Below are 27260 nucleotides of genomic sequence, written 5' to 3'. Positions count from 1 at the left end.
TGAACCCAGGGACAAACTTTACCACTTGAACTACAGCCCCAGCCCTTTTATTTTTTTGTTTCTTTTTTAGGAGAGCTTTATAGTTATTCTTTTTGAGACAGGGTTTTGCTAAATTCTTCACCCCTGAGTTGCTGGAGTTACAGGTGCGGATGTGTTACTTCTGAGCTACCTGCTGATGGACATGTCTCCTTTCGCTGTGCAACATCTGCCTGCTCCTTTCTTAACCTCTGCTCCTGCTCCTCTCAAATCTGGATGCAAACCATGTCTCTCCACAGCTCTCTACCTGCACCTCTCCAGGGGGCAGCACCTTTGAATGCCAGAAAGGGTATGCATCCAACTCTCACCCCCCACCCCAGGCTAGACTGCCCTGCCTGGGCCACAGCAAGACTGAGACAAAAGTCTGTACATAAAAGCTACTTATTCCACTTTCAACAGAAGCATCTCTTGAAAGAAAGTGGTTAACTACTGCCCTGCAAATCAAACACTGTACAGAACTTGACTTGGGGGAGCAGAGAGGGTAGGGTTGCAGGCTAATTACAACAGAGAAAGCACATCCCACAGGGACACTTGGATGGAGGGTGATGGAGGATTAGAAATGAAAAGCCTGGATGAGAAGACACCAGCAGACCACATGTGAGCACAGAAACAGTACTCCACAGAGAACAACACAAATACCACAGCTCATGAATCTATTAACTCTTAAAAACATGGACAACTTACCAGCAGCTTGGAAAGCTACAAAAACAGATTAAAAGAACAAGAGTTCAGTACACTGATGTGAACACAAGTATCAGCTATTAAACAGACTCACCCTGCTGTTATACTTCCCCTGGGAAGCTCAGCGCAGTTAATAAGAGGGGTTACATAGATGTTTTGTAGCAGGCTTTGGTAGAGACAACTTAGGGAGGCGGCTTTCAAATGGCTCTAACCATTTAGTGAGGCTTTCCACTGTCAGCTTATTAAAATAGTTGTCACTGGCTTCACCATGGCCGCAAAGTGTTTTACAGGTATATCACCTTCAAAGATACCTTGTTTAACAGAACCTACTTAGTAACATGGGGCTATTTCATCCCATCAGCCCTGCTCACCTGGATGTTGGTGGGATCCTTGTACGACTCATCGCTTGCTGTCTGCAGTTTTTCACTGATCCAAGCTTCAATCTCATCTACATCCCGGCTGAACTGCTGGAGGGTCTGAGATTCTCCCAGCTTTGACCTTTTCTCAATCATTTGGGCTTTCAGGCGTCGCCACCTGAGAAAGTGAACCAGAAGAGCAAATGTGAACAGCCCTTTCGATGGAGACGGAAGCTGGAAGACAGGCAGGCCAGGCATGAGGGCTCGAATCCTGCCAGAGCTGGGAATGTTGTCCCACGGGACACCCACCTGTCCAAAACCTCATTGCGCCGGCTGGCAATGTCTCCTTTAGCATAGTGGCCGGCAGCGATGAGTTGGTCGGCAAAGGCCTGCAGGGCGGCGATCTTCTCCTCCTGGGGGCAAACAAAGGGTAAGGTGAAGTTAGCCAGGGCTGGGCTTTTCTACACTGCTGGTCTGCAGAAGAGAACAGTTATTTTGGGTGACTGGGAACTAGCTAGTGACAGGATCAGAATACACTGACACTTTAGAAGCAGGAGTGTAAAAAGCCAAAAGAAAGCTTGATTTTAATCATGACTAGAGTAGAGTTTTAATTTAGGAAGATTCCGGGTCACATTGGGGTAGGGCAAATGCTGGAACACTAGTAAATGTCAAACAATAAGGCTGCATAATAGGAAAATGTTATCAGACTTTTCTATCAAAAACAGAATAGTGTTTTGTTTTTTATATTCACATACTCACCTACCCACATTTCCTTCCTTTAAAAATGAAATGATTTTTTTCTGTGACAAAACTAATACTAAATCCTCAACACTACTGGAATTTATTTGAAAATTTATAAGTCTATTTTTTTGTACTGGGACTGAACCCAAAGCCTGGTGCGTATTAAGCACAGTCTACCATTAAGACACACCCCCAGCCCCAAAAGTTTTTTAAAAAGTTATTTATGAAAGTATTTTTCTGACCACAGAGGCATTCTTTGGAGATTTAATGGTATCTACATTGCTTATTTTTGTAGTTAACACCAGTATTTATGTTTTGTTTTGTTTACAGTACTGGGGATTGAACTTGGGGCCTCTGGAATGCTAGCTAGGGCTCTATCACCTAGCTAAACCTTGAGCCCTAAAACAAGATTTTTTTTTAATATTTATTTTTTTAGATATAGTTGGACACAATACCTTTATTTATTTATTTTTTATGTGGTGCTGAGGATCGCCAGGGCCTCACATGCACTAGGCGAGTGCTCACCACTGAGCCACAATTCCAGCCCCCAAAACAAAATATTTTAATTTAAGGAAACTGTTGAATCTCTCTAGCTGAGAAAACCAAGTCAGTGACTGTTTTTCATTCTAACTGTTAAAAAGAGAAAATGCCAATCAGGAAAAAAATCTAGATTCAGACTCTATTGTTGAGGGCTTCACCTGGACATTGATAGCTTTGTCAAAGTCTTCATGTTTTTTGATTAGAGCCTCCACGCTGTCCAGTGAGTCTCCTTTGTCTTCAGTGTTCAGGAAGGCCTCCCGGGCAGCCATCCAGTTCTCAGCTTGCTCACAATCCCGATGAAATAGCTGAAGAGGCAGACAGGCCAAGTGAGAAGATGGGGCCTTCTGCAAGGAAACCCCTGGTCAGAAACCTAGGCCACACGCACCTGCAATTCAAGGCACTGATCCAGCATCATTCTGCGTTGAACCCAGGCCTTCTCCAGATCTGCACGCTCCTGATCAAGAATATCGAGTTTCTCCTTGATCTCTGGGCTGGCATAGTGCCCATGAGCCAACAGCTGCTGCCCAAACTGCTCAAATGCCTGGAAAGTGCCAGCTCTGGCATCAATTTCTGTTCGGTGTTCCTGCCAAGTGGAGGGAAAGGATTAGATAACTGGCAGAAGATGCCCATGCAAGTGTCAACGAGTGGCTCACAACCATGGGCAGGGGCGAGGCTACTCAGCAGGCAGGTGTACCCACCTGGTGTCGCTCCAGCAGAGCTTCTGCTCCAGTGACATCCTTGGCTAGCTCATCTGAAGACACCAGCCCTCGTATTCCATTGATCCAAGACATGAGGTCCCTGGAAACCAGATCCAGGGACTATTACACTACCTGGCAAGCAGACCTCCCGCCCAGGAAATCAGACCCACATCATTCTTGCCTCAGAAGGTCATTTGGGGTTAATCTAGTCAGCTACTGCATGTGCTGGGTCTCTAGGCAAAGGGTTTCATAGCCTCTTGTTCTTCTCGATGAGATATTGCGGGAGCGAGGAAGCCCATCATTTCTCAAAGGGAAAATGAATAGCTTACAACTAAGACCTTTTACCGTATGGAATCCAAGTTCTAACAGAAGTAATACCCATTTTGAAGGCTTCAAATAAAAAGTCTTTCTTTAGGACAAAGTCTTGGAGCCCTAGGCCTAGGCACATTTAATCCATTTTTCATGGAAATACCAGTACAAGGGGGGTAACAAGTATATAGAGCAACATAGCATATGATTTTTTTTTCCAAAGGCAAATACACAGTGATACAAAGCAGATCAGAGGATCCTAAGTCCTGGGAGTGGTTAGCTAAGGGATGGAGTGTTACTCTACGGTAAGAAAAAGGCTTCCAAACTTGGCAGATATGATGGCTACATAACAGCGACTACATTAAGAACCAGGGTATGGCACACTTGTTACTTGATCTTTGCCTCAAAAAAGAGGAAAAAAATCCCAAATTAGTAACTGAGACACCCTATCTGAGACCTAGAAAGGAAAGTGGCCTCATCCACCTACTCCCATCCAAATAGGAATCACCTGACACTGCACACATACGTATGTGGGCAAGAACACTGCTAAAGAGCACAACACACCCAGACAGTACTACTGAACAAGTTACACATTGCCCACCCCACAGAACACTATGTAACCATTAAAAGACTGAGGCACCAGACCAAAGGACAGTCTACAAGACAACGGTCCTGGACTAAAAAAAAAAAAAAAAAAATGCTAATGTCATGAAAGGGCGGAGGGATATTGTTCTAGGTTAAAGGAAACTAAGACAAGACTACCAAATGCACTAGGAATCCTTGTCTGGACCTTGGATCAAGAATAAGCCTTAGTAATAAAATATATAATGGAATGCAGGTATGGCAGCACATGGCCTATAATCCTAGTGACTCAGGAGGCCAAGGCAGGAGGATTGCAAATTTTAGGCCAGCCCCAGCAATCTGGCAAAACCCTGTCCCAAAATAATAATAATAATTTAAAAAAGAAGGGCTAGGGATGCAGCTCAGTGGTAGAGTGCCACTGAGTTCACTTCTCAGTATCTCTTCCCTTCTAAAAAAGGGGGGAAAAAACCCCCCAAAACCAACAACAACAACAAAAAAAGAGTGCTGGGAGCCATTAGCCAAGTAGGTATGACAATTTCCTTGCCAGCGTACCCCATGTTGCTGACATGTTGCAGCGACATTGAATGTAGGTGACCTTGCTCAAGGACCAAGGCAGATTAGGGTGTTCCCGGTTTTAAGATAATCGTGTTTAGGGCGTTCCCAGTTTAGGTTCCAGGTTTAAGGTTTAAGATTATTTCCTCCTGGGAATAGGGCGTATCCTGCTGCCTGAGTTCCCCTTGAGTTCTCACGGGATTCAGACAGTATATTTTGGAGATAGAAGCCCAGTGGAGGTGGATTTGGGCAGAGAACGTGGATTTGGGCAGAGAACGTGGATTTGGGCAGAGAACGTGGATTTCCCCAGAACGTGATTGTAGACGGCTGGTGTGAGTTCGGGAATAAAGAGTTGCTGTTTGAATCTACAAGCTGTGTGGTGGCTCGTGATTGTGTGCCCAGCCAGACTGCGGCATTTGTGCCCAGCCAGACTGCGGCATTTGGTGGCCCGTACGGGGAACTTCTGAAGCTTAGAGGTAAGTGAAATTTCTCACCCTTGAGGAAGAGAGAAAGAATGGGTGACCAATTCAAAAAACAATGTGTTCTCGTTTTGATTTATTTTGTTTTTATTTCAAGTTGCCTGTTCCTAGAACTTTCTCAGGCAAACTGGGGAAAATGGTTGACTCAAGGTTTGAAGTTGTTCGCCTCCGAGCAAGAGAAATTGTTAGAGGAAGGAGGCACCCCAGTGAGACCAAGAACAATTTGGGCATATGTTGATACAATACAAAAATGTAGCCAATGGCTTTTTAAAGATGAGTTATTAAGTATATTAATGAGACCATCATGGTATCCTGTAGAAGGATTTTTCTTCAACAAGAAAGAGATGGCTAGTTTTGTTTACTACACTTGTCTAAGATCTTGGTTTCTACAAAGTTCTGATTAATTTACAAAGCTAAAGTGTTGAAACAGCAACCACTCTTTACTTATTAAGTTCCATAAGGTAATATATTTAAACATTATGTGTGTTTTCATAAATTGGTAAATGGAAAAATGTTTAATATTGCTTTGTGTCTGTGTCTTTGCTAAAACAAGGTTACTAAGAGTTAAGATTCTATTATGTGTAATTTATATACAAAGAGTAGAAAAATTTTCAGTTGGGTTTCAATTATAGTATCATAGTATCATAAAAAACATGGAAGTCTTTCATCTTATTAAAGTGGAGTAATTTGTCTAAATCAGAAATTTTATAAGAGTTGTTTCAAAATGTGAATTTATAAAAAGGGTTAACGGTTAAAAAAGAGAAAAAAAAGATTCAAGATATGGAAATATATTTTAATATAAAAGGTTAAAGGAAAAAGAAATGTTTCTAGATGAGATAATCTCTGTATGGTAAAGTAAAAAGTTGTAAAATGCCATTTAAAAAGATTTTGAGGAAACTAGACTTACTTTAAAAGCTTGAGAAAGGAAGAAAGAAGAAAAAGGTATTTGTACATGGCAGATTGAGACAAAGCTTCTCAATGGAGTTTAAAGAAAAAAAAGCCTTTGGTTGAAGGGCAGCCATGTAAACTAACATTAAAGAGATTTAAACAGAATCTAAGCCTCGTTTAAAAGAGTGAAGTTGTAGGTGGTGAAAAAGTACATTTAAAGTACAGTATAGATGATAATTAAAAGGCTTTAAAAGGTTAAATTGAAGGTGGTCGAGATACCTTCATGGCGGAAAAAAGATTGTTTTATTGCATCATTCGAAGCCTAGTTAATCTTAAAGGCATTACTTTAAAAAAAAAATGGGAAGATAATAGGATAAAAGATATTTAGATAAAGAAGATTAAAAATTTAAAGTGAAAAACTTTAAAGACAGAAGTACAGAAAGGTAAAAAAAGAGAGAAGATGTAGAAAGATAGATTAAAAATTTGAAGTGGAAAACTTTAAAGACAGAAGTATAGAAAGTTAAAAAGAAAAAAGATAAAGAAGATGTAGAAAGATAAAAAAAAATGTAGGAAGACAATAATTTTAAACCCACAAAATAAAAAACAAGAAAACAAAGAGGAAAAAAAAGCAACTAAGGGTAAATATACAAACCTTAGAAAAAAAACTAGAAGATAGAAATAAGATAGAAAATGGTTGAAAATGTCAAGTAAGGTATTACACAGATAGAAAATGCAAAAAGCTAAGACAACTATTAGATACAGACATACTTATTAAAGCAAAAAGAGGGAATTGGAAGGGGGTATATATCCCCCATAGATAAACTTAAAATAACGCTTTTTACTCTAAACTTTTTAAATTTGGATTCATAAGGACTTAGTGCTGCGGAAAGGCATATGTATCCAAAAAATGTACATAAGCCTAAGGTACTTTGGAAAGATATTCTAACAGGACAATGGAAAGGTCCTGACCCAGTGATTGTCTGGAGTCGGGGGTCTGTTTGTGTTTTTCCACAGGGAGAATTATTATTTTTTTTTTTATTCACGTGATTTAAATGGTTTAATTTAAATTAGGTAAACAGCTGTTAAAGATTGTTTTTAAAGGAGGTTAACAGATCTGTTTACTAATTTAAATTAGGTAAACAGCTGTTAAGGATCGTTTTTAAAGTAGGTTAATAGATCTGTTTGTTTACTTTCACCTTTCCTTTTCATTATATTTAATAATTCTTTTCAGGATAATGTCTCTTTAGCATCATTGCCAGAATTCCTATCTCCATCCCAGTGCCGGTGAAGAACTCAACAAGTAATGCTCAATCAAAGAGTCAACTTAGTTTGGGAGGAAACGGATTTTGGGAGGAAATGGACATATTGATAGATTCCTCTGCTTTGAACTGCTTGCAGAACTTGCCTGGACTATGTAACTATCGTTTAGTGCAGCGAATTGTGGTAATGCTGGCATATCTTTGCTGATGGTGTCACTAGTGATGCAATTTTTATTTCCTTGCCAGCGCACCCCATGTTAATTGTGGTAGTGCTGACATATCTTTGCTGATGGTGTCACCAGTGATGCAATTTTTTCCCAAGGAGCCGTCAATTGGCTTGGTGTCGTGGCATTTCTGTATCCTCCTCCCTTCTGCTAGTGATGGTCTAAAATTTGGGGGCCAATGGCTTATGCTGGACCGGTAGTCAGTGACGGGTATGATCCAATTGCAGTGGTATCAACCTAAGACAGGAGGCTGACGCCTAAAGGTCAGTTTTCCGATGACGGGTAAGAACCATATGTTGAATTGGACAACCTACCAGGCACGGTCCATAAGCCACATTAACCTCACTCCCCCACTGGCACCAAGGCCAAATTTGGGGGCCAACAGAGGTGAGGCAAAGAACCTCACCCCCCCACTGGTGCATAGACCTATCCACAAGTATGGCTGTATGCTGGACCGGTAGTCAGTGACGGGTATGATTCAATTGCAGTGGTATCAACCTAAGACAGGAGGCTGACGCCTAAAGGTCAGTTTTCCGATGACGGGTAAGAACCATATGTTGAATTGGACAGCCTACCAGGCACGGTCCTTAAGCCACATTGCTTGTTGTTTAATTAATCAGAAGGGGGGAGATGCTGGGAGCCATTAGCCAAGTAGGTATGACAATTTCCTTGCCAGCGTACCCCATGTTGCTGACATGTTGCAGCGACATTGAATGTAGGTGACCTTGCTCAAGGACCAAGGCAGATTAGGGTGTTCCCGGTTTTAAGATAATCGTGTTTAGGGCGTTCCCAGTTTAGGTTCCAGGTTTAAGGTTTAAGATTATTTCCTCCTGGGAATAGGGCGTATCCTGCTGCCTGAGTTCCCCTTGAGTTCTCACGGGATTCAGACAGTATATTTTGGAGATAGAAGCCCAGTGGAGGTGGATTTGGGCAGAGAACGTGGATTTGGGCAGAGAACGTGGATTTCCCCAGAACGTGATTGTAGACGGCTGGTGTGAGTTCGGGAATAAAGAGTTGCTGTTTGAATCTACAAGCTGTGTGGTGGCTCGTGATTGTGTGCCCAGCCAGACTGCGGCATTTGTGCCCAGCCAGACTGCGGCAAAAGAGAGTGTGTGTGTGTGTATAAATATAAATATATATATAAAGACTGAAAAACGAACTGAATATGGACACACTTGGTTTTTTGGGAGTGATAATGGAAATGTAGCTAGGTAGTTTACTGTCAGTGTTGGGAGATGTATGCTCATGTGTTCAGAGGCAAAGTGTCAGGGATATTCAACCTGCTTACAGGTGCTTAAACAAAAAAGTGTCCACAGATAATAAATAAAGTTAACTGGTGACTACTGGTGATAGCATCACAGTTGCTCCTTTTGTCATTTTTTCAGATACTCTGTGGCCTTGAAATGCTTCTAAAAATTTTTTTGATGAAAAAGACTAAAGTATATCAATATTAAGTGAAAAATATAAAACCATTTAGCATGTGGATGGGGCTGGGGCTCAGTGGTAGCGCATTTGCCTGGTATGTGTGAGGCGCTGGGTTTGATTCTCGGCATCATATACAAATAAATAAAATAAAGGTCTATCAACTAAAAAAAAACAAAAACATTTAGCAAAAGGATGAGGAGGTGAGAATGTCTACATGTGTGTACACAGGAAAATAGACTTAAAAAGATGATTCTATATTCTAGATCTCTGAGCAATATTTAATTTTTACCGGAAATCGCTAAGAAAGCGCTGCAGGTCATGGGAGTCACCCAACTTCGCCTTGCGTTGGTCTGCACGTTTCCCAAGGCTGGTCCAGGCCTGATTTAATTCAGTGCACTTTTCTTTAAGGTCCTCTGCAGACTCCGGGTGAGACTGGATCAGGCGCTGGGCTGTCTCCCCGAGAGAATTTACCTATGGGAAGAAAACAGTGAGAAAACACAAATAAGGGAGCTGAGCTCTGCAGAGAGTAAGACTTGGCTCTGCTTCATGCACCTCTCACCTTGTCACCGAGAGCTGCAAGGTCCCTCTCGAAGCCCTCATGCTTGCGCTGCAGGGCCTGGACGCTGGCCAGATCATGACCATAGTTGTCTGTGTTTAGAGCCTGATTCTTCTCTTCAATCCATTCTTTGGTCTCATCCGCATCTCTGTAGATCAAACACTCGTTCAGATTAACAATCACTGAGATTAGCCAGGCGCAATAGTGCATGCCCATAATCCCAGCAGCTCAGGAGGCTGAGGCGGGAGGATACTAAGGTACTCAGTAAGGCCCTAAGCAATTTAGCGAGACCCTGTCTTAAAAAATAAAAGGGGCTGGGGATGTGGTTCAATGATAAAGTGCTCCTGGGTTCAATCCCTGGCACTAAATAAATAAATAAATAATAAAATAAATAAACAAATAAAAAGGGCTGTGGAAGTAGTTGAGTGGTAGAGCACCCTGGGTTCAATCCCCAGTACAGCAAAGATAAAAACTCAATAAACAAATAAATAAATAAATTATCAGAATTGTTTGTCTTGGTTCCAGGATGAACAGAAAAAAATCCTTCTGGTATTTGTACCTTTGTCAGAGGTAAGCACCTATAGTTCTAGGAAGAGGAGGAACACCACGTCTGCACTCTCAGTACTTACAAGCATCAGCCTGTGACAGATATGGCCCTACGTGCCAGAGAGTTCACATATTAGCAAGGCCCAGCCGATACTCTGGGACCCCAGTCAGTAAGTCTGCCCATCCACATCAGGCAGACAGTCCCCCTTCTCCCTCGTCTGGCCCCCTCACCTGTGGAATCTCTGTACTTCATGGGCACTGCCCAAGAGCTGGCTCCGCTCCTCAGCCAGCTGCTGCAGGGACCGCCAGCGCTCATTCAGTTCCTGCGGGAAAGTGGCAATGTCAGCCCTGCTTCCATCCTCCTCCATTATACTCACAACCAGGTCTTTGGAAAATGACTTAAATTGACAGTACATATAACTTCCTGTGTCCAACCTTCCTGGTGGAATAAATGAGTATACAACAACAAAATTTCAGGAAATCAAAATCAGCCATATCCAATGACTGGCATTCACCCAATTGCCTGACCTAGGAATCCCCTTTGGAACAGGCATACACACAGCTAACTCATCCTCACTCTATTCTGGCCTTGGGCCTGGCATGTGGCACCTGCCTCCTGAACAACTGTCGAGTGGAGAAATGCCAGAGCCTCTAGCTCCAACACTTGCCCAACTGCATCCTCAGGCTAGAGCAGACCTGGGAAGAGTTGGCATCTGCCCCAGATGCTCAGGGGCATCTTTAGGAGATCCAGGGACTGCAGACAGGAAAGGAATGTAGTGAAGGAAAGCAGGAGGGTCAGTGGAGCTGCTCACTGATTCTTACCTTGATGGAATTGAAGGTAGCCACGGTGTGAACCATCAGGCGAGCAGACTACATAAGGAAGAGAGAAGAGGAAAACCCAATCAAGCTTATGCCAGCTAAGAGACAGAGATCTGAGCTTCAAGTGCCACCAAGTAGGTCCAATGGTCAACCAAAAACCATGAAGGGGATAGCAGCAACATTGAAAACAGAAACATTAATAAAAGCTATCAACCTGAGAAAGACATGAGAAAAGCCACAGTGCACAGTCAGACCCAGCTCCATGAGTAGATACACGGGGGAAGAGTTTTCACCAAAACCATGTTGTCTTTTTTAGAACTAGGGATCGAACTCAGGGCTTTGTGTATGTATGTGAGGTAAGCACTTTGCAACTGAGCTACATCCCAACCTTCAAAAACCACATTGTAACAGGCGGTTGGGCAGAAAAAACAGCTCAAAGATTAATAAGTGCCTTAAAACTTGTCCATGTTACAGAACATTCTAGGAAACACTCAATTTAACATTTGCCAGCAGCTCAGATAGTGAGGTGTACTAAAAACTCAACCTGTCTGAAATAGCTATGAGGCTGCTGTTCCCTCTAACAGGATCTTCCTGAAGGAAGGTCAACAGCTTCACCAAAGGAAAAAGGAATAAGTCAGTGAGTTAGTTCTCTTCTCACTTCTAAAAATCTTAAGTACCCCCAGACTATAGAGCCCACCCAATTTATGTGAAAGAAACCACTTGGCACACACTCCTTTCAGCCCCCCAGAGAAGAAGAGCAGGGGAGTAAGCTCACCATGGTCACATGACCTGCCCCAGGTGACATGCAGGTGTGTGCAGGGCCCCTGTCCCTAACCCTCTCAGAAAGAGGAGGCGTTGGTGTCCACAAAGATCTCTAAACACAGTTTGGGGGGAGGACCACTATGGTGCCAGGAAACCGCAAAATGGTCAGATAAGTAGCTATCACCTATTCAAATCACCATCAATTTTTGTTATATGAGAAAAATTAAGATTGAAAAGAGGAAAGTTGAATCAAAGGAAAAATGTCCCAGCCCCTCAACTGAGTCTATTTAATGAGAGAGAGTAGTCAGAGCCAGTGAATGAACCCCACTGTTGGCGGCCTGAGCCCCCAGGACAGGGCAGACAGGTCAGTGCAGGTGCAAATATGAGCAGAAGACAAACGGTGAGAGGCTTTTGGATTTAGGTTTGCATGCTTTCTTCCTATACCAGGTAGACAGACTGTGTGTGTGTGTGTGTGTGTGTTTTAACTTTAAAAACAATTTTTTTTTTAGTTGTAGTTGGACACAATACCTTTATTTATTTTTATATGGTGCTAAGGATGGAACCAGGGCCTCACACATGCTGGGTAAGTGCTCTACCAGTGAGACCCAGTCCCAGCTCAGTAGAAATACTTTTTTTTTTTAAAAACATATTTATTTTTTAGTTGTAGTTGGACACAATACATTTATTTAATTTATTTATATGTGGTGATGAGGATTGAACCCAGGGCCTCACACGTGCTAGGCGAGTGCTCTACCGCTGAGCCACAACCCCAGCCCACCAGTAGATATACTTTTAAAAGCAGAAATCTCAGGGCTGGGGTTGTGGCTCAGAGGTAGAGCTCTTGCCTACCATGCATGAGGCACCGGGTTCAATCCTCAGCACCACATAGAAATAAAATAAAGATATTGTGTCCACTGAAAAAACTAAAAAATAAATATTAAAAAAATTCTCTCTAAAAAAAAAAAAGATAAGATATTGTGTCCACCTATAACTAAAAAATAAATATTTTTTAAAAAGTTATTTTTTTAAAAAAAGCAGAAATTTAGCAGACACATGCCTATAATCCCAGTGACTTGGGAGGCTGAGGCAGGAGGATCGTTAAGTTTGAGACTAGCCTCACCAACTTAGTGAGGCCCTAAGTAACTTAGTGAAAACCCTGTCTCTAAATAAAATATTAAAAAAAGGGCTGGGGATGTGGCTCAGTGGTTAAGCACCCCTGGGTCCCTGGGTTCAACACCTAGTATCAAAAAAAAAAGGAGAGATCAGCGATCAAGTGACAGACAGTCATACAAGCTGGGTTAGGAGGGAAGATGCTAGAATTGAGAGTCCAACTAAATCTCACTTTTCTGTATGACGTGGTGTGTATGTGTGTGTGGTACTGAGGACTGAGGATTAAACCAGGAGCTATACTCTCAGACTTTTCTTCTTCTTCTTCTTTTTTTTTTTGATAAAGTCTTAGTAAGTTGCTGAGGCTAGCCTTGAACTTGAGGTTCTCCTGCCTCAGCTCCACAGTAGCTAGAATTATAGGCCTAGGTCCCTAAGCTTAATAGCAGGAAACCTTTCTTAGGCTACAGGAATCAAAGGTTAGACAGATAATTAAATGGTGGTGGTAGGGAGGTTTATTCTCTTTCCGTTCTCAGTCATTTATGTGTTTTTATCATTTGTCTTGGACTGCCATCCTACCAGTCTGATGCTGTGCTGCATTTGAGGTGTCTCTGGCATAGACAGGATCTGCCCACTCTGAGCATCCAAACATAAGCACTTTGTTTCTGTGTATTACACATCACATTTCCAGAGACTGACAGAACACAATATCAAGGTCAGAAAAAAGCCAGCCCAAATGAGTCCAGAGATTACCAAAGGTCCCAGAATAGCAGAATACTTAGAAAAAGGCACATCAGAAAGACATGAAATGCTGCATGTTCCTATAAAACTCTTAGGGACAATAACTTGCAAAGGAGTTCTTACCTTCCACGGGGAGGCCGTCTTGGAATCTGTTTCATCCTAGTTAAAGAAGCAGCAGTTTAGGCAGCGTGCAGGTGGGCTCAGCACTCCCACCAAAGACTCTAGCTTTCCCCAAGGGAGTTCACAGGTCAGTGAACAAAACTGAATCACTCTCTATAACTTAAAAAGTTTACCACCAGCTAGCAAAAACACCCAAGACTTTTGGAAGAAATTATACAAACAAATAGAAAAATTACAAATTTTTCAAATCTCCAGTAGAATTGGAGAAAATGAGTCAGCTTAATAAGAAAACGACCAACTTTTCTTTAGGTCATATGAAAGGATTCTTTGAAAGAGGTAAAAACCAAACCTAAAGTGGTAGCTGTGCATAAAGTTTTAAAAAACTGAAGGGATATAAAATTTTTGGTCTTTTGGAGAAGGCAAATAGAAATCAGTATCTAGAATTTCTTTTCCACAGAATTTTACACACGAAAGGATCTCTGATGTTCAGGAACAGAAATCCTCAAGAAGCAGCTCTTGACTTTACATTGTTCCCACGATCTACCTCCTTCTCATGTCCAAGTTCCACACAGAGGCTCCTGCAACTTACCCTGGGCATCATGCCATACACCTCCTATAAGGAGAGAGAGAGAAACCAATTTTATCTTCACAGGAAATAAAACCTCCCAAAACATTCAATACTGTAACAAAAGAAAGATTAGAATGCTAGCCCATTGGCCAGCAGAACTTCAAGTCATTATTCATATGCAGAACCTTTTATTTATTTAAGAAACTTGTGAAACTGCCATTAATTAAGGGCTATGTAAATATTCCACAACTTTCACAGGAGTACATAAAAACTTAGGAGAACACAAAAGCCCCCGACTGGATGAAGAGTGAGAGATAATGGCCCAAGGAAGTTGAGGGCACACAGAGGACTGCACCTCCATTCAAGCCACCATTCTGTACTCTGAAATATCACTCCGGGAGCACTGAAGAGCACAGTAAGAAGCCAAGTTGCTCCCTAATGGCAACAATGCCTGGCTCCTAGATGAAGATACCCACCTGCTGCTGCACAGCCTGGACTTCCTCTGCCATCAGACCTTCAGACTCCAGGTCTTCAGCCACCTTGTTAATGTCCTTCAGCCGGGACTCATTGGCCTTCAGATCCTTTAAAGCAAACGCCATCATAATTAAACCCACAATGGCCAATCAAGGGAGAAGAGGGCCAAGGATATCCACAAAAATGGCTTGAGCCTAGAAAGATCTGCTCTATGGCGTCCTATGAATTGTTTTCTCTACTCTTCAAGGGGTCTGGGTCAGGAAATCCTGACTGCAGCTATCAAGGGAAAAAATAATAGGGTTCTAAAGCAGTCTGTCTCAAATTTACTTGATTAATTATGGATAAAAAATAATTACTCACTTCAAATGTAGATTTAAGTAAATATTTTTAAGGGAAGAAACAGTGTTAAAATGTGATTTAAAGTCCAATGACTAAAGAACAGAGAAAGGAGGGAGAGAAAGAAAAAAGAGGTAGAGAGAGATGAGGCAGGGAGAGAAATCCTTCTCCCACTTTTTTTTTTTTATATTGGGCATTGAACCCAGGGGTGCGTAACCACTGAACCACATATCCCCAGTCTTCTATTGTATGAAACAGGGTCTTGCTAAATTGTTGAGGCTGGCTTTGAATTTGCGATCCTCCTGCCTCAGCCTCACAAACCGCTGAGATTATAGGAATGTGCCATAGCACCCAGCTCATCCTCCCACATTTTATTTTTTTTATTTTTTATTTTTTTCCTCCCACATTTTAATTGGTTATAAGGATACTCTTGGGGCTGGGGTTGTAGCTTAGAGGTAAAGCGCTTGCCTTGCATACTTGAGGCACGGGGTTCAATCCTCAGCACCACATAAAAATAAATGAAATAAAGATATTGTGTCCATCTACAACTAAAACAACAAAAAAAGATACTCTTAGTCGGGCACAGTGGTGCATGCCTGCAATCTCAGCGGCTTGGGAGGCTAAGGCAGGAGGATCATGAGTTCCTCTCTACTAAAATACGAAACAGGGCTGAGATGTGGCTCAGTGCCCGAGTTCAATCCCTGGTACCCCTCCAAAAAAAGAATACTCTTACTCTGAATATAAGAAAAATATGTGCTAAATCATACAATGGACTATTATTCACCAGTAACAGGAAATGGAATACCAATACATGCTATAAGGATGAATTCTAAAAATACATTAATAAAAGAAACCAATCACTTAAAAAAAATCACAATTCCATTTATATGAAATGTGCAGAATAAGAAAATCTACACATAGGGACTGGGATTGTAGCTTAGTGGTAAAGCCCTTGCCTAGCATGGGTGAGGCACTAGGTTCAATCCTCAGCACCACATAAAAATAAATAAATAAAATAAAGGTATTGTGTCCATCTGTAGCTTAGGAACAACAACGACAAAAAATTCAGGTGCAAAGAACAATGGTAGAATGTTTGCTTAGCATGCAACAGGCCCTGGGCTTAATTTCTGTAGCACCAAAACAAAACAAAAAAAGTAGATTAGTTGCTAAGGTTTGTGAGCATTGGGAAAAATGCACAGTGACTGCTTTACGGATATATGGTTTTCTTTTCAGGTAATACTGTCTTGGCACTAGATAAAGGTGGTAGCTACATAACATCATGAAGGTACTAAATACCACCAAATCCTATGCTTTAATACGGTTAACTTTGTTACATAAATTTTACTTCATTAAAAAAAAAAAAAAAGAGCTGGGCACCATGATGCATGCTTATAATCCCAGTAACTTGGAAGCCTGAAATAAGAGGACTTCAAGTTCAAGGCCAGAGGCAGCAATTTAGCAAGGCCCCAAGCAACTGAGTGAGACCTTGACTCAAAATAAAATATAAAAAGGGTTGGAGAGGTAGAGGGGTAGAGGCTCAGTAATCTGTGGTCAAAAAAATCAAGAAAACCAGGGGCTGGGGCTGTAGCTCCGTAGTAGAGCGCTTGCCTAGTACATTCAAGGCACTGGGTTCAATCCTCAGCACAACATAAAAATAAATAAAGGTATAAAATTAAAAAAAAAAAAAAACAAAAAAAAACAAGAAAACGAATCAGTGATTTCCAAGCTCATCTGTGAAGACATCCCATACCTTCTGGAAGTCATCAAATTTCTTCTGCAGCACCTCGACCTGTTCTAAGTCTGCACCGACCTCTTCGCTCGTGAGAGCAGCTTCCTTTTCATTGATCCACTGCTGCAGCTCGTTTGCCTCCCGGAACAACATAAACTTCTTGCAACTCTTCTCCAACATGCCTTTCCGCTTCTCCCCCAGTTCCAGCAGAGAGTGATATCTGATTTAAGTCAAGAGGGTGACAAGAAGGGCAGAAGTGGTTAGATGGTAAGTACTAGAGATGAGAACACAAACTCAAACCACTAGGTGTCTCCAAGATGCGATTCAAGGCATGAGTTTGTAAAGATGGTGCCCTAGTGACAAAGGATCAGAATGCATGGATGAGGATTCCAAATACCCACACCACAGCCTCGGGGATGAGCATACCCTGTAGCGTTCACAACTAGGTGGCCACGACAGCTAGGCACACATATCCCAAGCCAATCCTGCACTTACAACATCACGACCAGATGACCAAAACCCAAGCATTTAGCAGGGTTCATGCGACTACAGCAGAGAGTGAGATGAGGTTGCATAATATATACAGAGGGTTTTCGCATTTTTTTTAAAAAATAATTCTCCAAGCAGCCTCCAAGTAGAAGGTACACCAGACTTTAAAACAATCTCATAAGGACGTCTGTATCTTTGGATCAGTAGGACATTTCTAAAATTATAGACTTGTTTTTCAGAAAGTCATGGCAACTTCAGAAGGGCAATCAGGTGGAGTACAGAGTACCTGTACAGTTTCATTACCAGGAAGTCCTAAGAAGAATCAAAGACTATTCTAACCCTTGGGAACTGAAGTACAAAAAGTTGAACTCCCACTCTCCTTAGAGACATGAGAATGACAAATGATAAAAAAACTAAAAGTTAAAAAAAGAAAATTCTAAAATCACCATTAAATCTAAGCTTCCCAAACAAAAAAGCAATGAGTTACAAGGAATGCAGGCACTCTAAGAGAGCCATTCAACCTCCTTCCTCCTAAGGATTCCATAGGCTTGCCTTCACTTTGGCTGGTGACAGTGGAGTATACCAGGAGACCAAGAGCAGGGGACCAACACCACTCTGAATGCACAGCTGCACATAAAGCAACTGATGAGAGCAGCAGTCACCCGCAGCACAGCTCACCAAATCCTCTCTCCTGCCAGCAAAGCTGCTGCACAGATGCCTGCCCCTCCCACCACCTCATCTTCCTAGATGAATAAGTGCCTTGGAGAGAAGCAGCAGAGGGAGGATGGACAGGCTAGCAGTGGACACAGGGAGCCCAGCGAGGCTCTTGGCCTACTCACAGTTCTTCCACCTGTTTCATACGCAGAGATACACTGCCGGCCTCCTTAGTTATGCGTGTCCTGCACAGAGGGGGTATAGCAAAAGCATGCACAAATTAGTGGGATTAATCCACAGGGATGAAAAGCAGCAGCTCCGACTGGTGCCATGATGATGGATGCTTAGAGTGGGGAAAATTAAGGAGTCACTCAAAAGCTCTTAGAAGCAGTCCAGGCCATGAATGAAATCACAGTAGGGAAGAAGCAGGAAAATTTAAATCAGAGTGTTAGTTCACCTACATCTTCCTGACACATCTGCCATGCTTGAGGCAGACTTTCCTGTACTGCAAGCACTATTAACTTCATAGAACAAAGCCCAGGGACAAAATGCACTTGGAAAGAAATTTTACTGATTGATAATAGCCAATTTAGCCATATATATATGACAACGTTTCTGCTCTTGTATTAATGACCAAGGCTGCTGATAAGAACATGAATCCAAAGCTCTCCTTATCTCAACACTAAGAGAGTCTGGACATACACAAATAAATTCTAGCGTTTTCAAGAACCATTATGAATCAGAAGAGTTCCATTGTTATAAACTCTAATGGGAATGCATGTTCTGGATGCTTGCCAAGCATCCAAAGCCATTGATCTCATTAGGAGTAAGATATGCCTTAAGGGAGGGCATAAGTCAACAAGGTGGCTTAACTATAGTAATGAGGATAGAGACATTTCACAAAAAAATAAACGCCATCCTTAGAATACAAAGCTATGGTACAGAGAAAAGTTCTCTAAGCAGCCATCCAAAGAGGGAGGCACATCCGAGGGGGGAAAAAATCTGAAAATCCATTTCAAAAAAGCATCTTGAACCACAAGAGAAAGATTAAGACGGCAATGTTTAGAAAAATGCCATTTAGAAAAAGAAACAAACGGGAGAAAAATGAAACACAGGAGATTAAGGTATCAGAGATTTGAGGCTCAAACAGGGAGGTAGGTGGATTAAAAGTGACTTGGGGAAAGCAAGAGGAAGGCAGACTAGCTGCAGAGGCCTCAAAACTCCACCTATACCTGCAGGGCACAGACCAAGCCCCTAGTGATGCCTGACCCTTGGTGTCAACTGTGTGCCCCTTACTGGTTGTCGATCTGCTCCTGCCGCAGCGCTATGCTGCCCTGCTCCTCTAGGAGGTTCTCCCGGGAGGCTGACTGGGCAGGGTCCAGCTTCTTCACATATGCAGCCGGCACAAAACCCTGACGATCGTTCACTTCCACTTTCCACCAGTCCTAAGAGAAAAAAGGAAGAGAAGTGAGAGCAATTCCTTTCCTGAGAAAGAACCCGTGTAGGCCTGTGTATCTGTGTGCACATATACACCTAAGAGAGCTCTGAGCATTTTAAGAAGCTGTGACAGAATCAGTCACTGTGCACTGTCATGCACAGAGTCACAGGTGAAGCAGAAATACCAGAAACCACATAGGACTATCTTCCCTTTGCTTAGAGACTCCAGAACTGTGCTGTGCAATACTTCAGCCAATACTATTTAACTTTCAGTAAGTCAGAATTAAGTTCAATAAATACCTCAGTTGTAGCTAGGAGGCTGAGGCTAGAGGATTATAAATTCCAGGCAGGCCTAGGAAACATAGCAAGACCTGGTCCCAAGATAAAAAAATAAAAAGTGCTGGGAATCTAGCTCAGTGGCAGAGCACCCCTGGGCTCATTCCCAAATACTGTAAAAATAAAAACAAAACCCAACTCAGTTGTAGACAGGTGTCATGTCAGTGCATACCTATCATCTCAGCTACTCAGGAGGCTAAGGCAGGAAGACGACAAGTCCAAAGCCAATCTAAACAATTTAGTAAAACCATGTAAGACAAAGTTTTATTTAATTAATTGATTTTTTTTTTGGGGGGGGGGAGTGGGAGTTGGAGGTTGGTACCTGGGATTGAACCTAGGGGCACTTAACCACTGAGCCATATCCCTATCCCTTTTTAAAAATTTTTTAATGTTGAGATGGGGGCGGAAGATCTTGCTAAGTTGTCGAGGCTGGCTTTGAACTTGCAATCCTCCTGCCTCAGTCTCCTGAACAGCTAGAATTATAGAAATGTACTATGGTGCCTGGCATTATTTACTTATTTTTGGTATTGGGGATTGAATAAAGGGGAGCTTTACTACTGAGCCACATCCCCAGCTCTTTTTTTTCTGTATTTTATTTAGAGACTGGGTTCATGGAGTTGCTAAGGGCCTCACTAAATTTCTGAGACTGGCTTTGAACTCCTAATCCTCCTGCCTCAGCCTCCCAAAATGCTGAGATTAAAGGTGTACAACACTGTGCCTGGCTCTTTTTTACTTTTTATTTTGAGACAGGGTCTTGGTAAGTTGCTTAGGGCTTTGCTCTATTGCTGAGGCTGGCCTTGAACTTTTGATCCTCCTGTTTCAGCCTCCTGAGTTGGAGATTATAGGCTTGCACCCCTCACACTCGACTAAATCAAAATTTTAAAAGGGCCATAGCTGGGAGTGGTGAGGTATGCCTGTAATCCGAGTAACATGGGAGCCTAAAGCAGGACTGCAAATTTGTTTTTTTTTTTTTTTTTTTAAGAGAGAGGAAGGAGAGAGAGAGAGAGAGAGAATGAATTTTAATATTTATTTTTTAGTTCTCGGCGGACACAACATCTTTGTTTTGCATGTGGTGCTGAGGATCGAACCCGGGCCGCACGCATGCCAACAGGCAATCAAGCTACCGCTTGAGCCACATCCCCAGTCCAGGATTGCAAATTTGAAGCTGGCCCGGGCAACTTAGTGAGGCCCTGTTTAAAAATAAAACAACAACAAAAAAGTCTGGGGAAGCTGTGTGTGGTGGTACACACCTGAAATCCCAGCAGCTTGGAAGGCAGGAGAATCATGAGTTCAAAGCCAGCCTCAGCAACTTAGCAAAAGGCGCTAAGCAAACTCAGTGAGACTCTGTCTTTAAATAAAATACAAAAAAGGGCTGAGGGATGTGGCTCAGTGGTTAAGTATCCCTGAGTTAAATCCCTAGTTCCCCTCCCAAAATAGAAAGAAAAATAAAAATTAAAACAGGCTGGAGATGCAGCTCAGTGGTAGAGTGCTTGCGCAGCCATTTGTGAAGCCCTGCTTTGAAATAAAAAATAAACTCTGCTTTGAAATACAAAAAGGGCTTGGTGGTAGGGCACTTGTCTGGCATACACAATCCCCAATACTGCAAACAACAACCAAAACACTGACAGTAAACTAGATGAGCGAATAAGGAGGTTCTCAACAATGCCTCCAAATGTTTCTCTGGATATAACCAACATGGGAGACAGAATCCTCCAAGAATAGTTAGGTAATTAGTGGAAGAACATGCACCACCCTTCAAGGTCACTGTCAATCAGCTTGTGTCAAGGAAAAAAGCTGACGAACCAGGCAGTATTTAACCTGAAGAAGACAAAACCTACAGGATGACATCTTGGCTGTCTTCAACTACCTGCCAAGCTGAGACAGCTATAGGTCTAGATTAACAACCAAGAAAGACAGGCATGAAGGCGGATGCCGAGATCCCAGAACTCAGAAAGCTGAGGCAGGAGTTTGAACCCAGCCTCAACAACTTAGTAGAACCCCATCTCAAAATAAAAAATAAAAAGCTATGGAGATATAACTCAGTTGTACAGCAACTATGGGTTCCATCCCCAGTATTGCAAAAAACAGCAGGTAGGTGCTGTGGGTGTGGCTCAGTGGTAGGTATTTGCCTAGCATGCAGATTCCATACCTGGTATTGCAATACAATATGGAAAACAACAACAGATTCAAGTTACAAAGCAGCAGATCGCAGCTCAAAAGGGAAAGAATCCACCTGGAGAGGTTCAATGTGAAAAAGCCACCAGGAGAGTGTGACTCTCTACACTATCTGCAGGAGACATATTCAGTGACCTTCCTAATGACTCACACACTGGACAAATGTATACTAAGTGGGAGACAGACAGGAGACCCTTGTCTCTCTCTCTCTCTCCATACTCTACCCACCCACAGATCCCTGACAACATGTATGATGGTACTGATATGCACGTGTGCCAGCCAGTCTTTGTGCCTTGCCTTGTTGGTGCTATTGAGCAGGGTAAGAATGTCCCCTTTTTTCATGGTGACTTCGCGAGGACTCTTCTCCTGATAGTCATAGAGAGCCAAGACCAGCTCTTTGCCTGTCTCATCATCCATGGGAGCCACTTGTTGCTGAAAACACAAAGGAAGAACATATATATAATTAAAGGACACCCATGGCGTGTCCTCTAAGCAAACAACAGAATCCATGGTAAATCCCAAATTTACCGTGTACACATTTAAATATTGCTGACAGCCATAATATCTGCTGACAGTATTTGGCTCCAAAGCTTTTCCTGCCCCCACCCTAACCCCCAGGGACCTGGAACTGAGACACACTTACCCGGCATGACTGAGCCTGCTCTCGCAGAGCCTGGATGCTGCTGCCATAGGCGCTGAGATCTGAAAGCAGTGCTTCGTGTTTCTTTAGTAGAGCCTGAAACCAGAATCTCACATGGAGCACCGGACACACAGCCCAACCCCTCCTCAGTGTCTCAACATGCCACCCTCCTGAAGCAGATTTTAGTCACACAAAGATGTGAGTCCCTCTTGCCCTGCACTCTCTCCCCTCTTTACTCATTTATTTTTGTGGTACTGGGAATTGAACCCAGAGGCGCTCTACCCCTGAGCTATATTCCCAGATCATTTAAAAAAAAATTTTAAGTTATTAATAGACCCTTTATTTTATTTATATGCAGTGCTGAGAACTGAACCCAGTGCCTCACACATGCCAGGCAAGTGCTCTACCACTAAGCCCCAACCCCAGCCCCAACCCCAGACCTTTTTATTTTGAATAAGGTCTAAGGTTGGCCTCAGACTTGTAATCCTCCTACCTCAGCTGCTCGAGTAACTGGGATGCCCAGCTTCTCCCCTTTAAAGATAAACATTTAATTTGGGGAAATATTAACTGTGACTTGCATTTAAGGCAAGCGTTCTACCAATTGAGCTATATCCCCAGCCCTTTCTACTCTGGTTTTACCCACTTAATTTTGTAGGATTTGAAATACACAAAGGCATAAAGAACAATATGCAAACAAATTTGTGATTCCACATCCCATTCTAAGAAAGAGGTCACCAGCCAGGCGAGGTGATGCACCCCTGTAAATCCAGCAGCTCAGGAGGCTGAGGTAGGAGGATCACAAGTTCAAGGCCAATCTCAGCAACTTAGTGAGATCCTGTCTCTAAATAATATAAAAAGGCTAGGAACCAGGCGCGGTGGTGCATGACTGTAATCCCAGCGGCTCAGGAAACTAAGGCAGGAAGATCGCGAGTTCAAAGCCAGCCTCAGCAAAAGCAAGGCGCTAAGTTCAAAGCCAGCCTCAGCAAAAGCAAGGCACTAAGCAATTCACTGAAACTGTCTCTAAATAAAATACAAAATGGGGCTGGGGATGTGGCTCAGGGGTTAAGCATCCCTGGGTTCAATCCCTAGAAACAAACAAAAGGAAAAAGAAAGCACCACAAAGTGGCTATGTATACTGCCCTTCCCTCTCCACATTTGGTGCTTTCTTATTCTCCACTGGTACTGAGGTTTTTATTTCAACAATAAAACTCATTCTAGTTTTCCAGAGGCCAGTGAGAAAAGAGGTAGGTATGGAGACTATATCTAGACCTTTATAAATTAAAAGCTATAGTAAAAAATATATATATATATATTTTTCCAAACAATGTGTACACGTGTTGGTGTGTATATTGGTGTATTTGCGTGCTGGTGTTTGCCTGTGTTGGTATGTTTGTGTGCATGTTGGTATGTTTGCTGTGTTGGTTTGTTTGCACATGTGTGCTGGTGTGCATGTTAGTGTTTGCATGTGTTGGTGTTTGCACATACACATTGGTGCATGCTGATGTATGTTGGTGTATGTGCACATGTGAGTTAGTATGTTGTTGTGTGTATTGGTATGAAAACAGGCATGTCTGCATATGGTGGTCAGAAGAACAGATCCAAAAACGGCAAACATTAATGGGTGAAGACAGGTTATAGGAAATGTCTTCTTCCTTTAGTTATGACTAAATTTCAATAATAAAAAGTAAAAGCCAGATTCCAAAACACCTTAAAAAATAACTGCCATGATGCTACACCTCCCCTACACAGTCATTTTCCTAATCTGCCTTCTTTCTCTGGCAGGTGTGACACCCCTGAGCTCGGGCTTACCTCAGCAGAGTCCTCATCCTTTCCGTAGTCAGTACTGCCCACAATGGGCTCCTTCTCCCGCATCCAGGACTCGGCCTCGTTGGCATCAGCAAAGTACTGCTGGGCCTGTAGCGAGTCCTCCAGGTCCTGCCTCCGCTGGGAGGCTTTGGCTTTCAGTGCCTCCCACTTCTGGTTCAGCTCGTTGAGCTTGGCCTTCACGTCTTCTGCCGCAAAATGGCCTGCAGAGCAGACAACAGAAAGTGTGCTGACACAGAATGACAAGAAGGCTTCTGGTATGCTGTGAACACTACTTTCTCACAACGTTCTAGGGAGGTGTGCCCTGTCATAATTATATTTCTAATGAGGGGCTCAGCTTCTAGCCCTTGACTGCCTCCTCAAACCAAGACTCTATCTACATCACAAGAAGCAGATATCCCAAGGAGGCATAAGTGACATTAGCAAAGCTAATAAAAACAGCAGTGCTCCACAGTTCTCAGTTATGAGACTTCTCCCTGCAAGAGCTTTCCCAGGCCCTATACACAGTTGAGCTCATTTATAGTTAACTGCTATATTGGGAGACGCTGTCATCCCCACTGCATCTCTGTCTTACAGATACGAAATTGAGGTTCGGCAAGGCCCAGTCAATGTCACATGGTTAGGAAGGAATGGAGATGTCAGACTCACCCCGCTGTCCAATCTGCTGTGTGCAGTCCATGCACTTAACCAATAGTTGAAAGGGGAGAGCAGAGCCAGACCACACTCACTGCCCACAACCACTCACCTTCTTCCACCATGGCATTTCCCTTCTGGGTCACAGCTTTGATGCGGGGTTCATGTCCGGCAATTTCTGCTTGTAAAGCTTGATGTTTCTTTAACAGATTCTGGACTCCAATCAAATCCTTGCCTGAAAGCAGAAAGCACTCCCTTGTCATCTAGCCACAAAGAGAAAAAATCACCACTAAACTGTCACTCACAGCTCCTACCAGGGTTCCAGTGCAATAAAAGTGGTCTTGCTCCCTCTGGCATGTGTCTCCTTTATGCAACAATGGCACAACCCTACTGTAGCTTGAATCCCACCTGCTGGAGGAACACTGACCTCTGTTGGTAGAGGCAGCAATGGGTTCCTTCTCTCGAATCCAGGTCTCCTCATCTTCCACATCGCGGAAAAGCTGCTGCAAACGCAGAGAATCTGCCAACTTCTGCTTTCGGGCAATCATGGGTTCCTTAAGAGCCTCGTAGCGAGCTACAAGGGCTTCCTGCTTCTTTTTGATATTTTCAGCATCAAAATGGCCAGCATCCTGGAACTGACGGGCCTGAATGGTGATGCCATCAATTCGATCCTGGGAAGAGGAGAGCACAAAGCCTTGAAGCTTGAACTAGTACTGCATGACTACACACAGAACGCTTCTAGGTTGACTTTATTACTTCGGGTATGGTTTTGTCACATATGAAGAAAAATCAAAATGGTTTTTTCCCATCAAGAGAATTTTTTCTGCCAATCCTCCCCTCACATTAGGCTTCCTGAAAGCTTTGAGGAAGTAACTTCACTTGAACGGCAGCACATGCATTCCCTAAGACACCAAAACATGTCCCTCCCTTCCAATGCTAGTCTCATCTTGAGATTCTTGCTATCCTTCCCTCTTGTCACTCCCCCATCTAAAGGCCCAATTCATACTCCACCTGGTGAGCAGCCACATCTGCCTCTAGCAGGGCATGCTTCTTCTGGAGATTCTGGACATTGGTAAGGTCTTTGCCATAATCATCTGAAGCCAAGTGACCTTCTACTTCATACAGCCACAATTCAATGTCCTCCACATTGCGATTAAATTGCTGTTGCTGGTTAGCTTCACGAAGCTTTATTCCTGTCCAATGAGGCAAGTTTAACTGTCTATTGATTTACATGGTCCTTCCTCTAATACTGCTCATGAACCATGGTATGCTGGTGATGGAGTATGAGTCAGAATGTTAGTTACTGCTTCATTTCCACCTCCTAGAGGCTGAAGGGGAGGCTGCCTGGAATGCAGTCTAACACTACAAAGTAAGGGCGCTTGAGAATTATTAAATGCCCTTGGCTCAACATCAACCATGATTTTCAGTGATAAGGCCCAATTCATTCCTTTCTGGCTTCCCCAGCAACCAGTAATTCACCCACACTTACCAAATCACCAAAGCATCAAGGACCCAAGTAACTCCTGCACATGACATATTCTCTATGCCCAAAGTCATCTCCCCTCCTTCCCTGGGTGGTTTATATCCCTAGAACACTTAACTAGGAAAGACTGGTACTCTAAATGTTCCTGTCACCCTCAGGTACGAGATTCTTCTACCTTTCAGTTCTGTGGCCTCTAGCAGCTTCTTCCACAAACTAATGACTTCATTCATACGAGCTGCAACTTCATCTTTGGCATAGTGGTTGACATCTATCAGCTTTTGCCCAGCCTTCTCCAGGGCATCAATGCGACTCTGGTTTGCTGAGAGCTCAGCCTCAAAAGCCTGATGCTTCTGTACCTTTCCTTGCAGGTTGGATGGGTCCTGCCAATGGAAGAGAAGAGTCCTTTCTGAGATCCGAATATGCCAACTTACCCTGAGCTGCTGTTGTACTTGTCTTTAAGCAGGGGGAGGTTTGCATAAAACAGCTTGTGTTAAATAGTTCAGTTTGGGGAATTCCATTCTTTTTTTAGCCACACTGTTTTACCCAAGTACTAATGATTACTTTATAGGCTTCATCGGTGGCAGTTTTCATCTTCTCGTTGACCCAACTCTTAAGTTCATCAGAATCACGGAAAAACTGCTGCAAGTGGAAGGAATCAGCCAGCTGGGCCCTGCGGCGCATGGCTCGCTCATGGAGGGCATTACGACGGCTCAGCAGCTGAAAGACAGGCACTCCTGTGAATCTTCAGTTCAGATTCCCAAAAAGTTTGGGCTAGACTACAGAGACTGTCATTGAAAATACAACTGCATACAGCAAGCAAGAAGCACAAAAATCCGGAACTTACAGCATCTCGGCGAGTGGCCACATCCTCCATTGCGTAGTGGTTGTTCTGGATTAGCTTGGTTGCAAACTCATCCAGTGCCTAGGAAGGAAGATGAGAGTTGTCACTATGTGCACTGTTCCTCTACCTGGCTGGTCTCTAGAGAGGTCATGAAACACCCCCAACCTTAATGTGAGCCAAGGTTCACAGCTACAGTTGGTAACGACAACATTTTCCCATAACT

General features: G+C 43.0%; 1 protein-coding gene across 3 annotated transcripts in view; it reads right to left on the bottom strand.

Moving 5' to 3' along the window:
- Sptan1 (spectrin alpha, non-erythrocytic 1) overlaps window positions 1-27260 on the bottom strand; it is a 75164-nt gene that overhangs the window by 18855 nt on the left and 29049 nt on the right. For 2 of the 3 annotated variants that reach the window (XM_027943338.3, XM_071601011.1), the window contains exons 13-36: window positions 27041-27118; window positions 26758-26913; window positions 26372-26576; window positions 25725-25906; window positions 25141-25384; window positions 24826-24948; window positions 24066-24283; window positions 22260-22352; window positions 21914-22048; window positions 18965-19113; window positions 17854-17913; window positions 16547-16745; window positions 14463-14567; window positions 14008-14031; window positions 13422-13457; window positions 10695-10742; window positions 10104-10195; window positions 9330-9474; window positions 9060-9241; window positions 3053-3152; window positions 2740-2937; window positions 2513-2659; window positions 1383-1486; window positions 1089-1251 (exon numbers count right to left, since the gene is read on the bottom strand). In XM_027943338.3, the coding sequence (XP_027799139.1) occupies window positions 1089-1251; window positions 1383-1486; window positions 2513-2659; window positions 2740-2937; window positions 3053-3152; window positions 9060-9241; window positions 9330-9474; window positions 10104-10195; window positions 10695-10742; window positions 13422-13457; window positions 14008-14031; window positions 14463-14567; window positions 16547-16745; window positions 17854-17913; window positions 18965-19113; window positions 21914-22048; window positions 22260-22352; window positions 24066-24283; window positions 24826-24948; window positions 25141-25384; window positions 25725-25906; window positions 26372-26576; window positions 26758-26913; window positions 27041-27118 (3186 nt within the window). The remainder of the gene's footprint in view (window positions 1-1088; window positions 1252-1382; window positions 1487-2512; window positions 2660-2739; window positions 2938-3052; window positions 3153-9059; window positions 9242-9329; window positions 9475-10103; window positions 10196-10694; window positions 10743-13421; window positions 13458-14007; window positions 14032-14462; window positions 14568-16546; window positions 16746-17853; window positions 17914-18964; window positions 19114-21913; window positions 22049-22259; window positions 22353-24065; window positions 24284-24825; window positions 24949-25140; window positions 25385-25724; window positions 25907-26371; window positions 26577-26757; window positions 26914-27040; window positions 27119-27260) is intronic. The other variant, XM_027943361.3, reaches the window with a different exon arrangement.

The sequence above is a fragment of the Marmota flaviventris genome, chromosome 13, assembly GCF_047511675.1.
Source record: "Marmota flaviventris isolate mMarFla1 chromosome 13, mMarFla1.hap1, whole genome shotgun sequence".
Taxonomy (NCBI): Eukaryota; Metazoa; Chordata; class Mammalia; order Rodentia; family Sciuridae; genus Marmota; species Marmota flaviventris.
The sequence above is the reverse complement of the archived record's forward strand: the minus strand, read 5'-3'. Positions and strand labels throughout refer to the sequence as shown.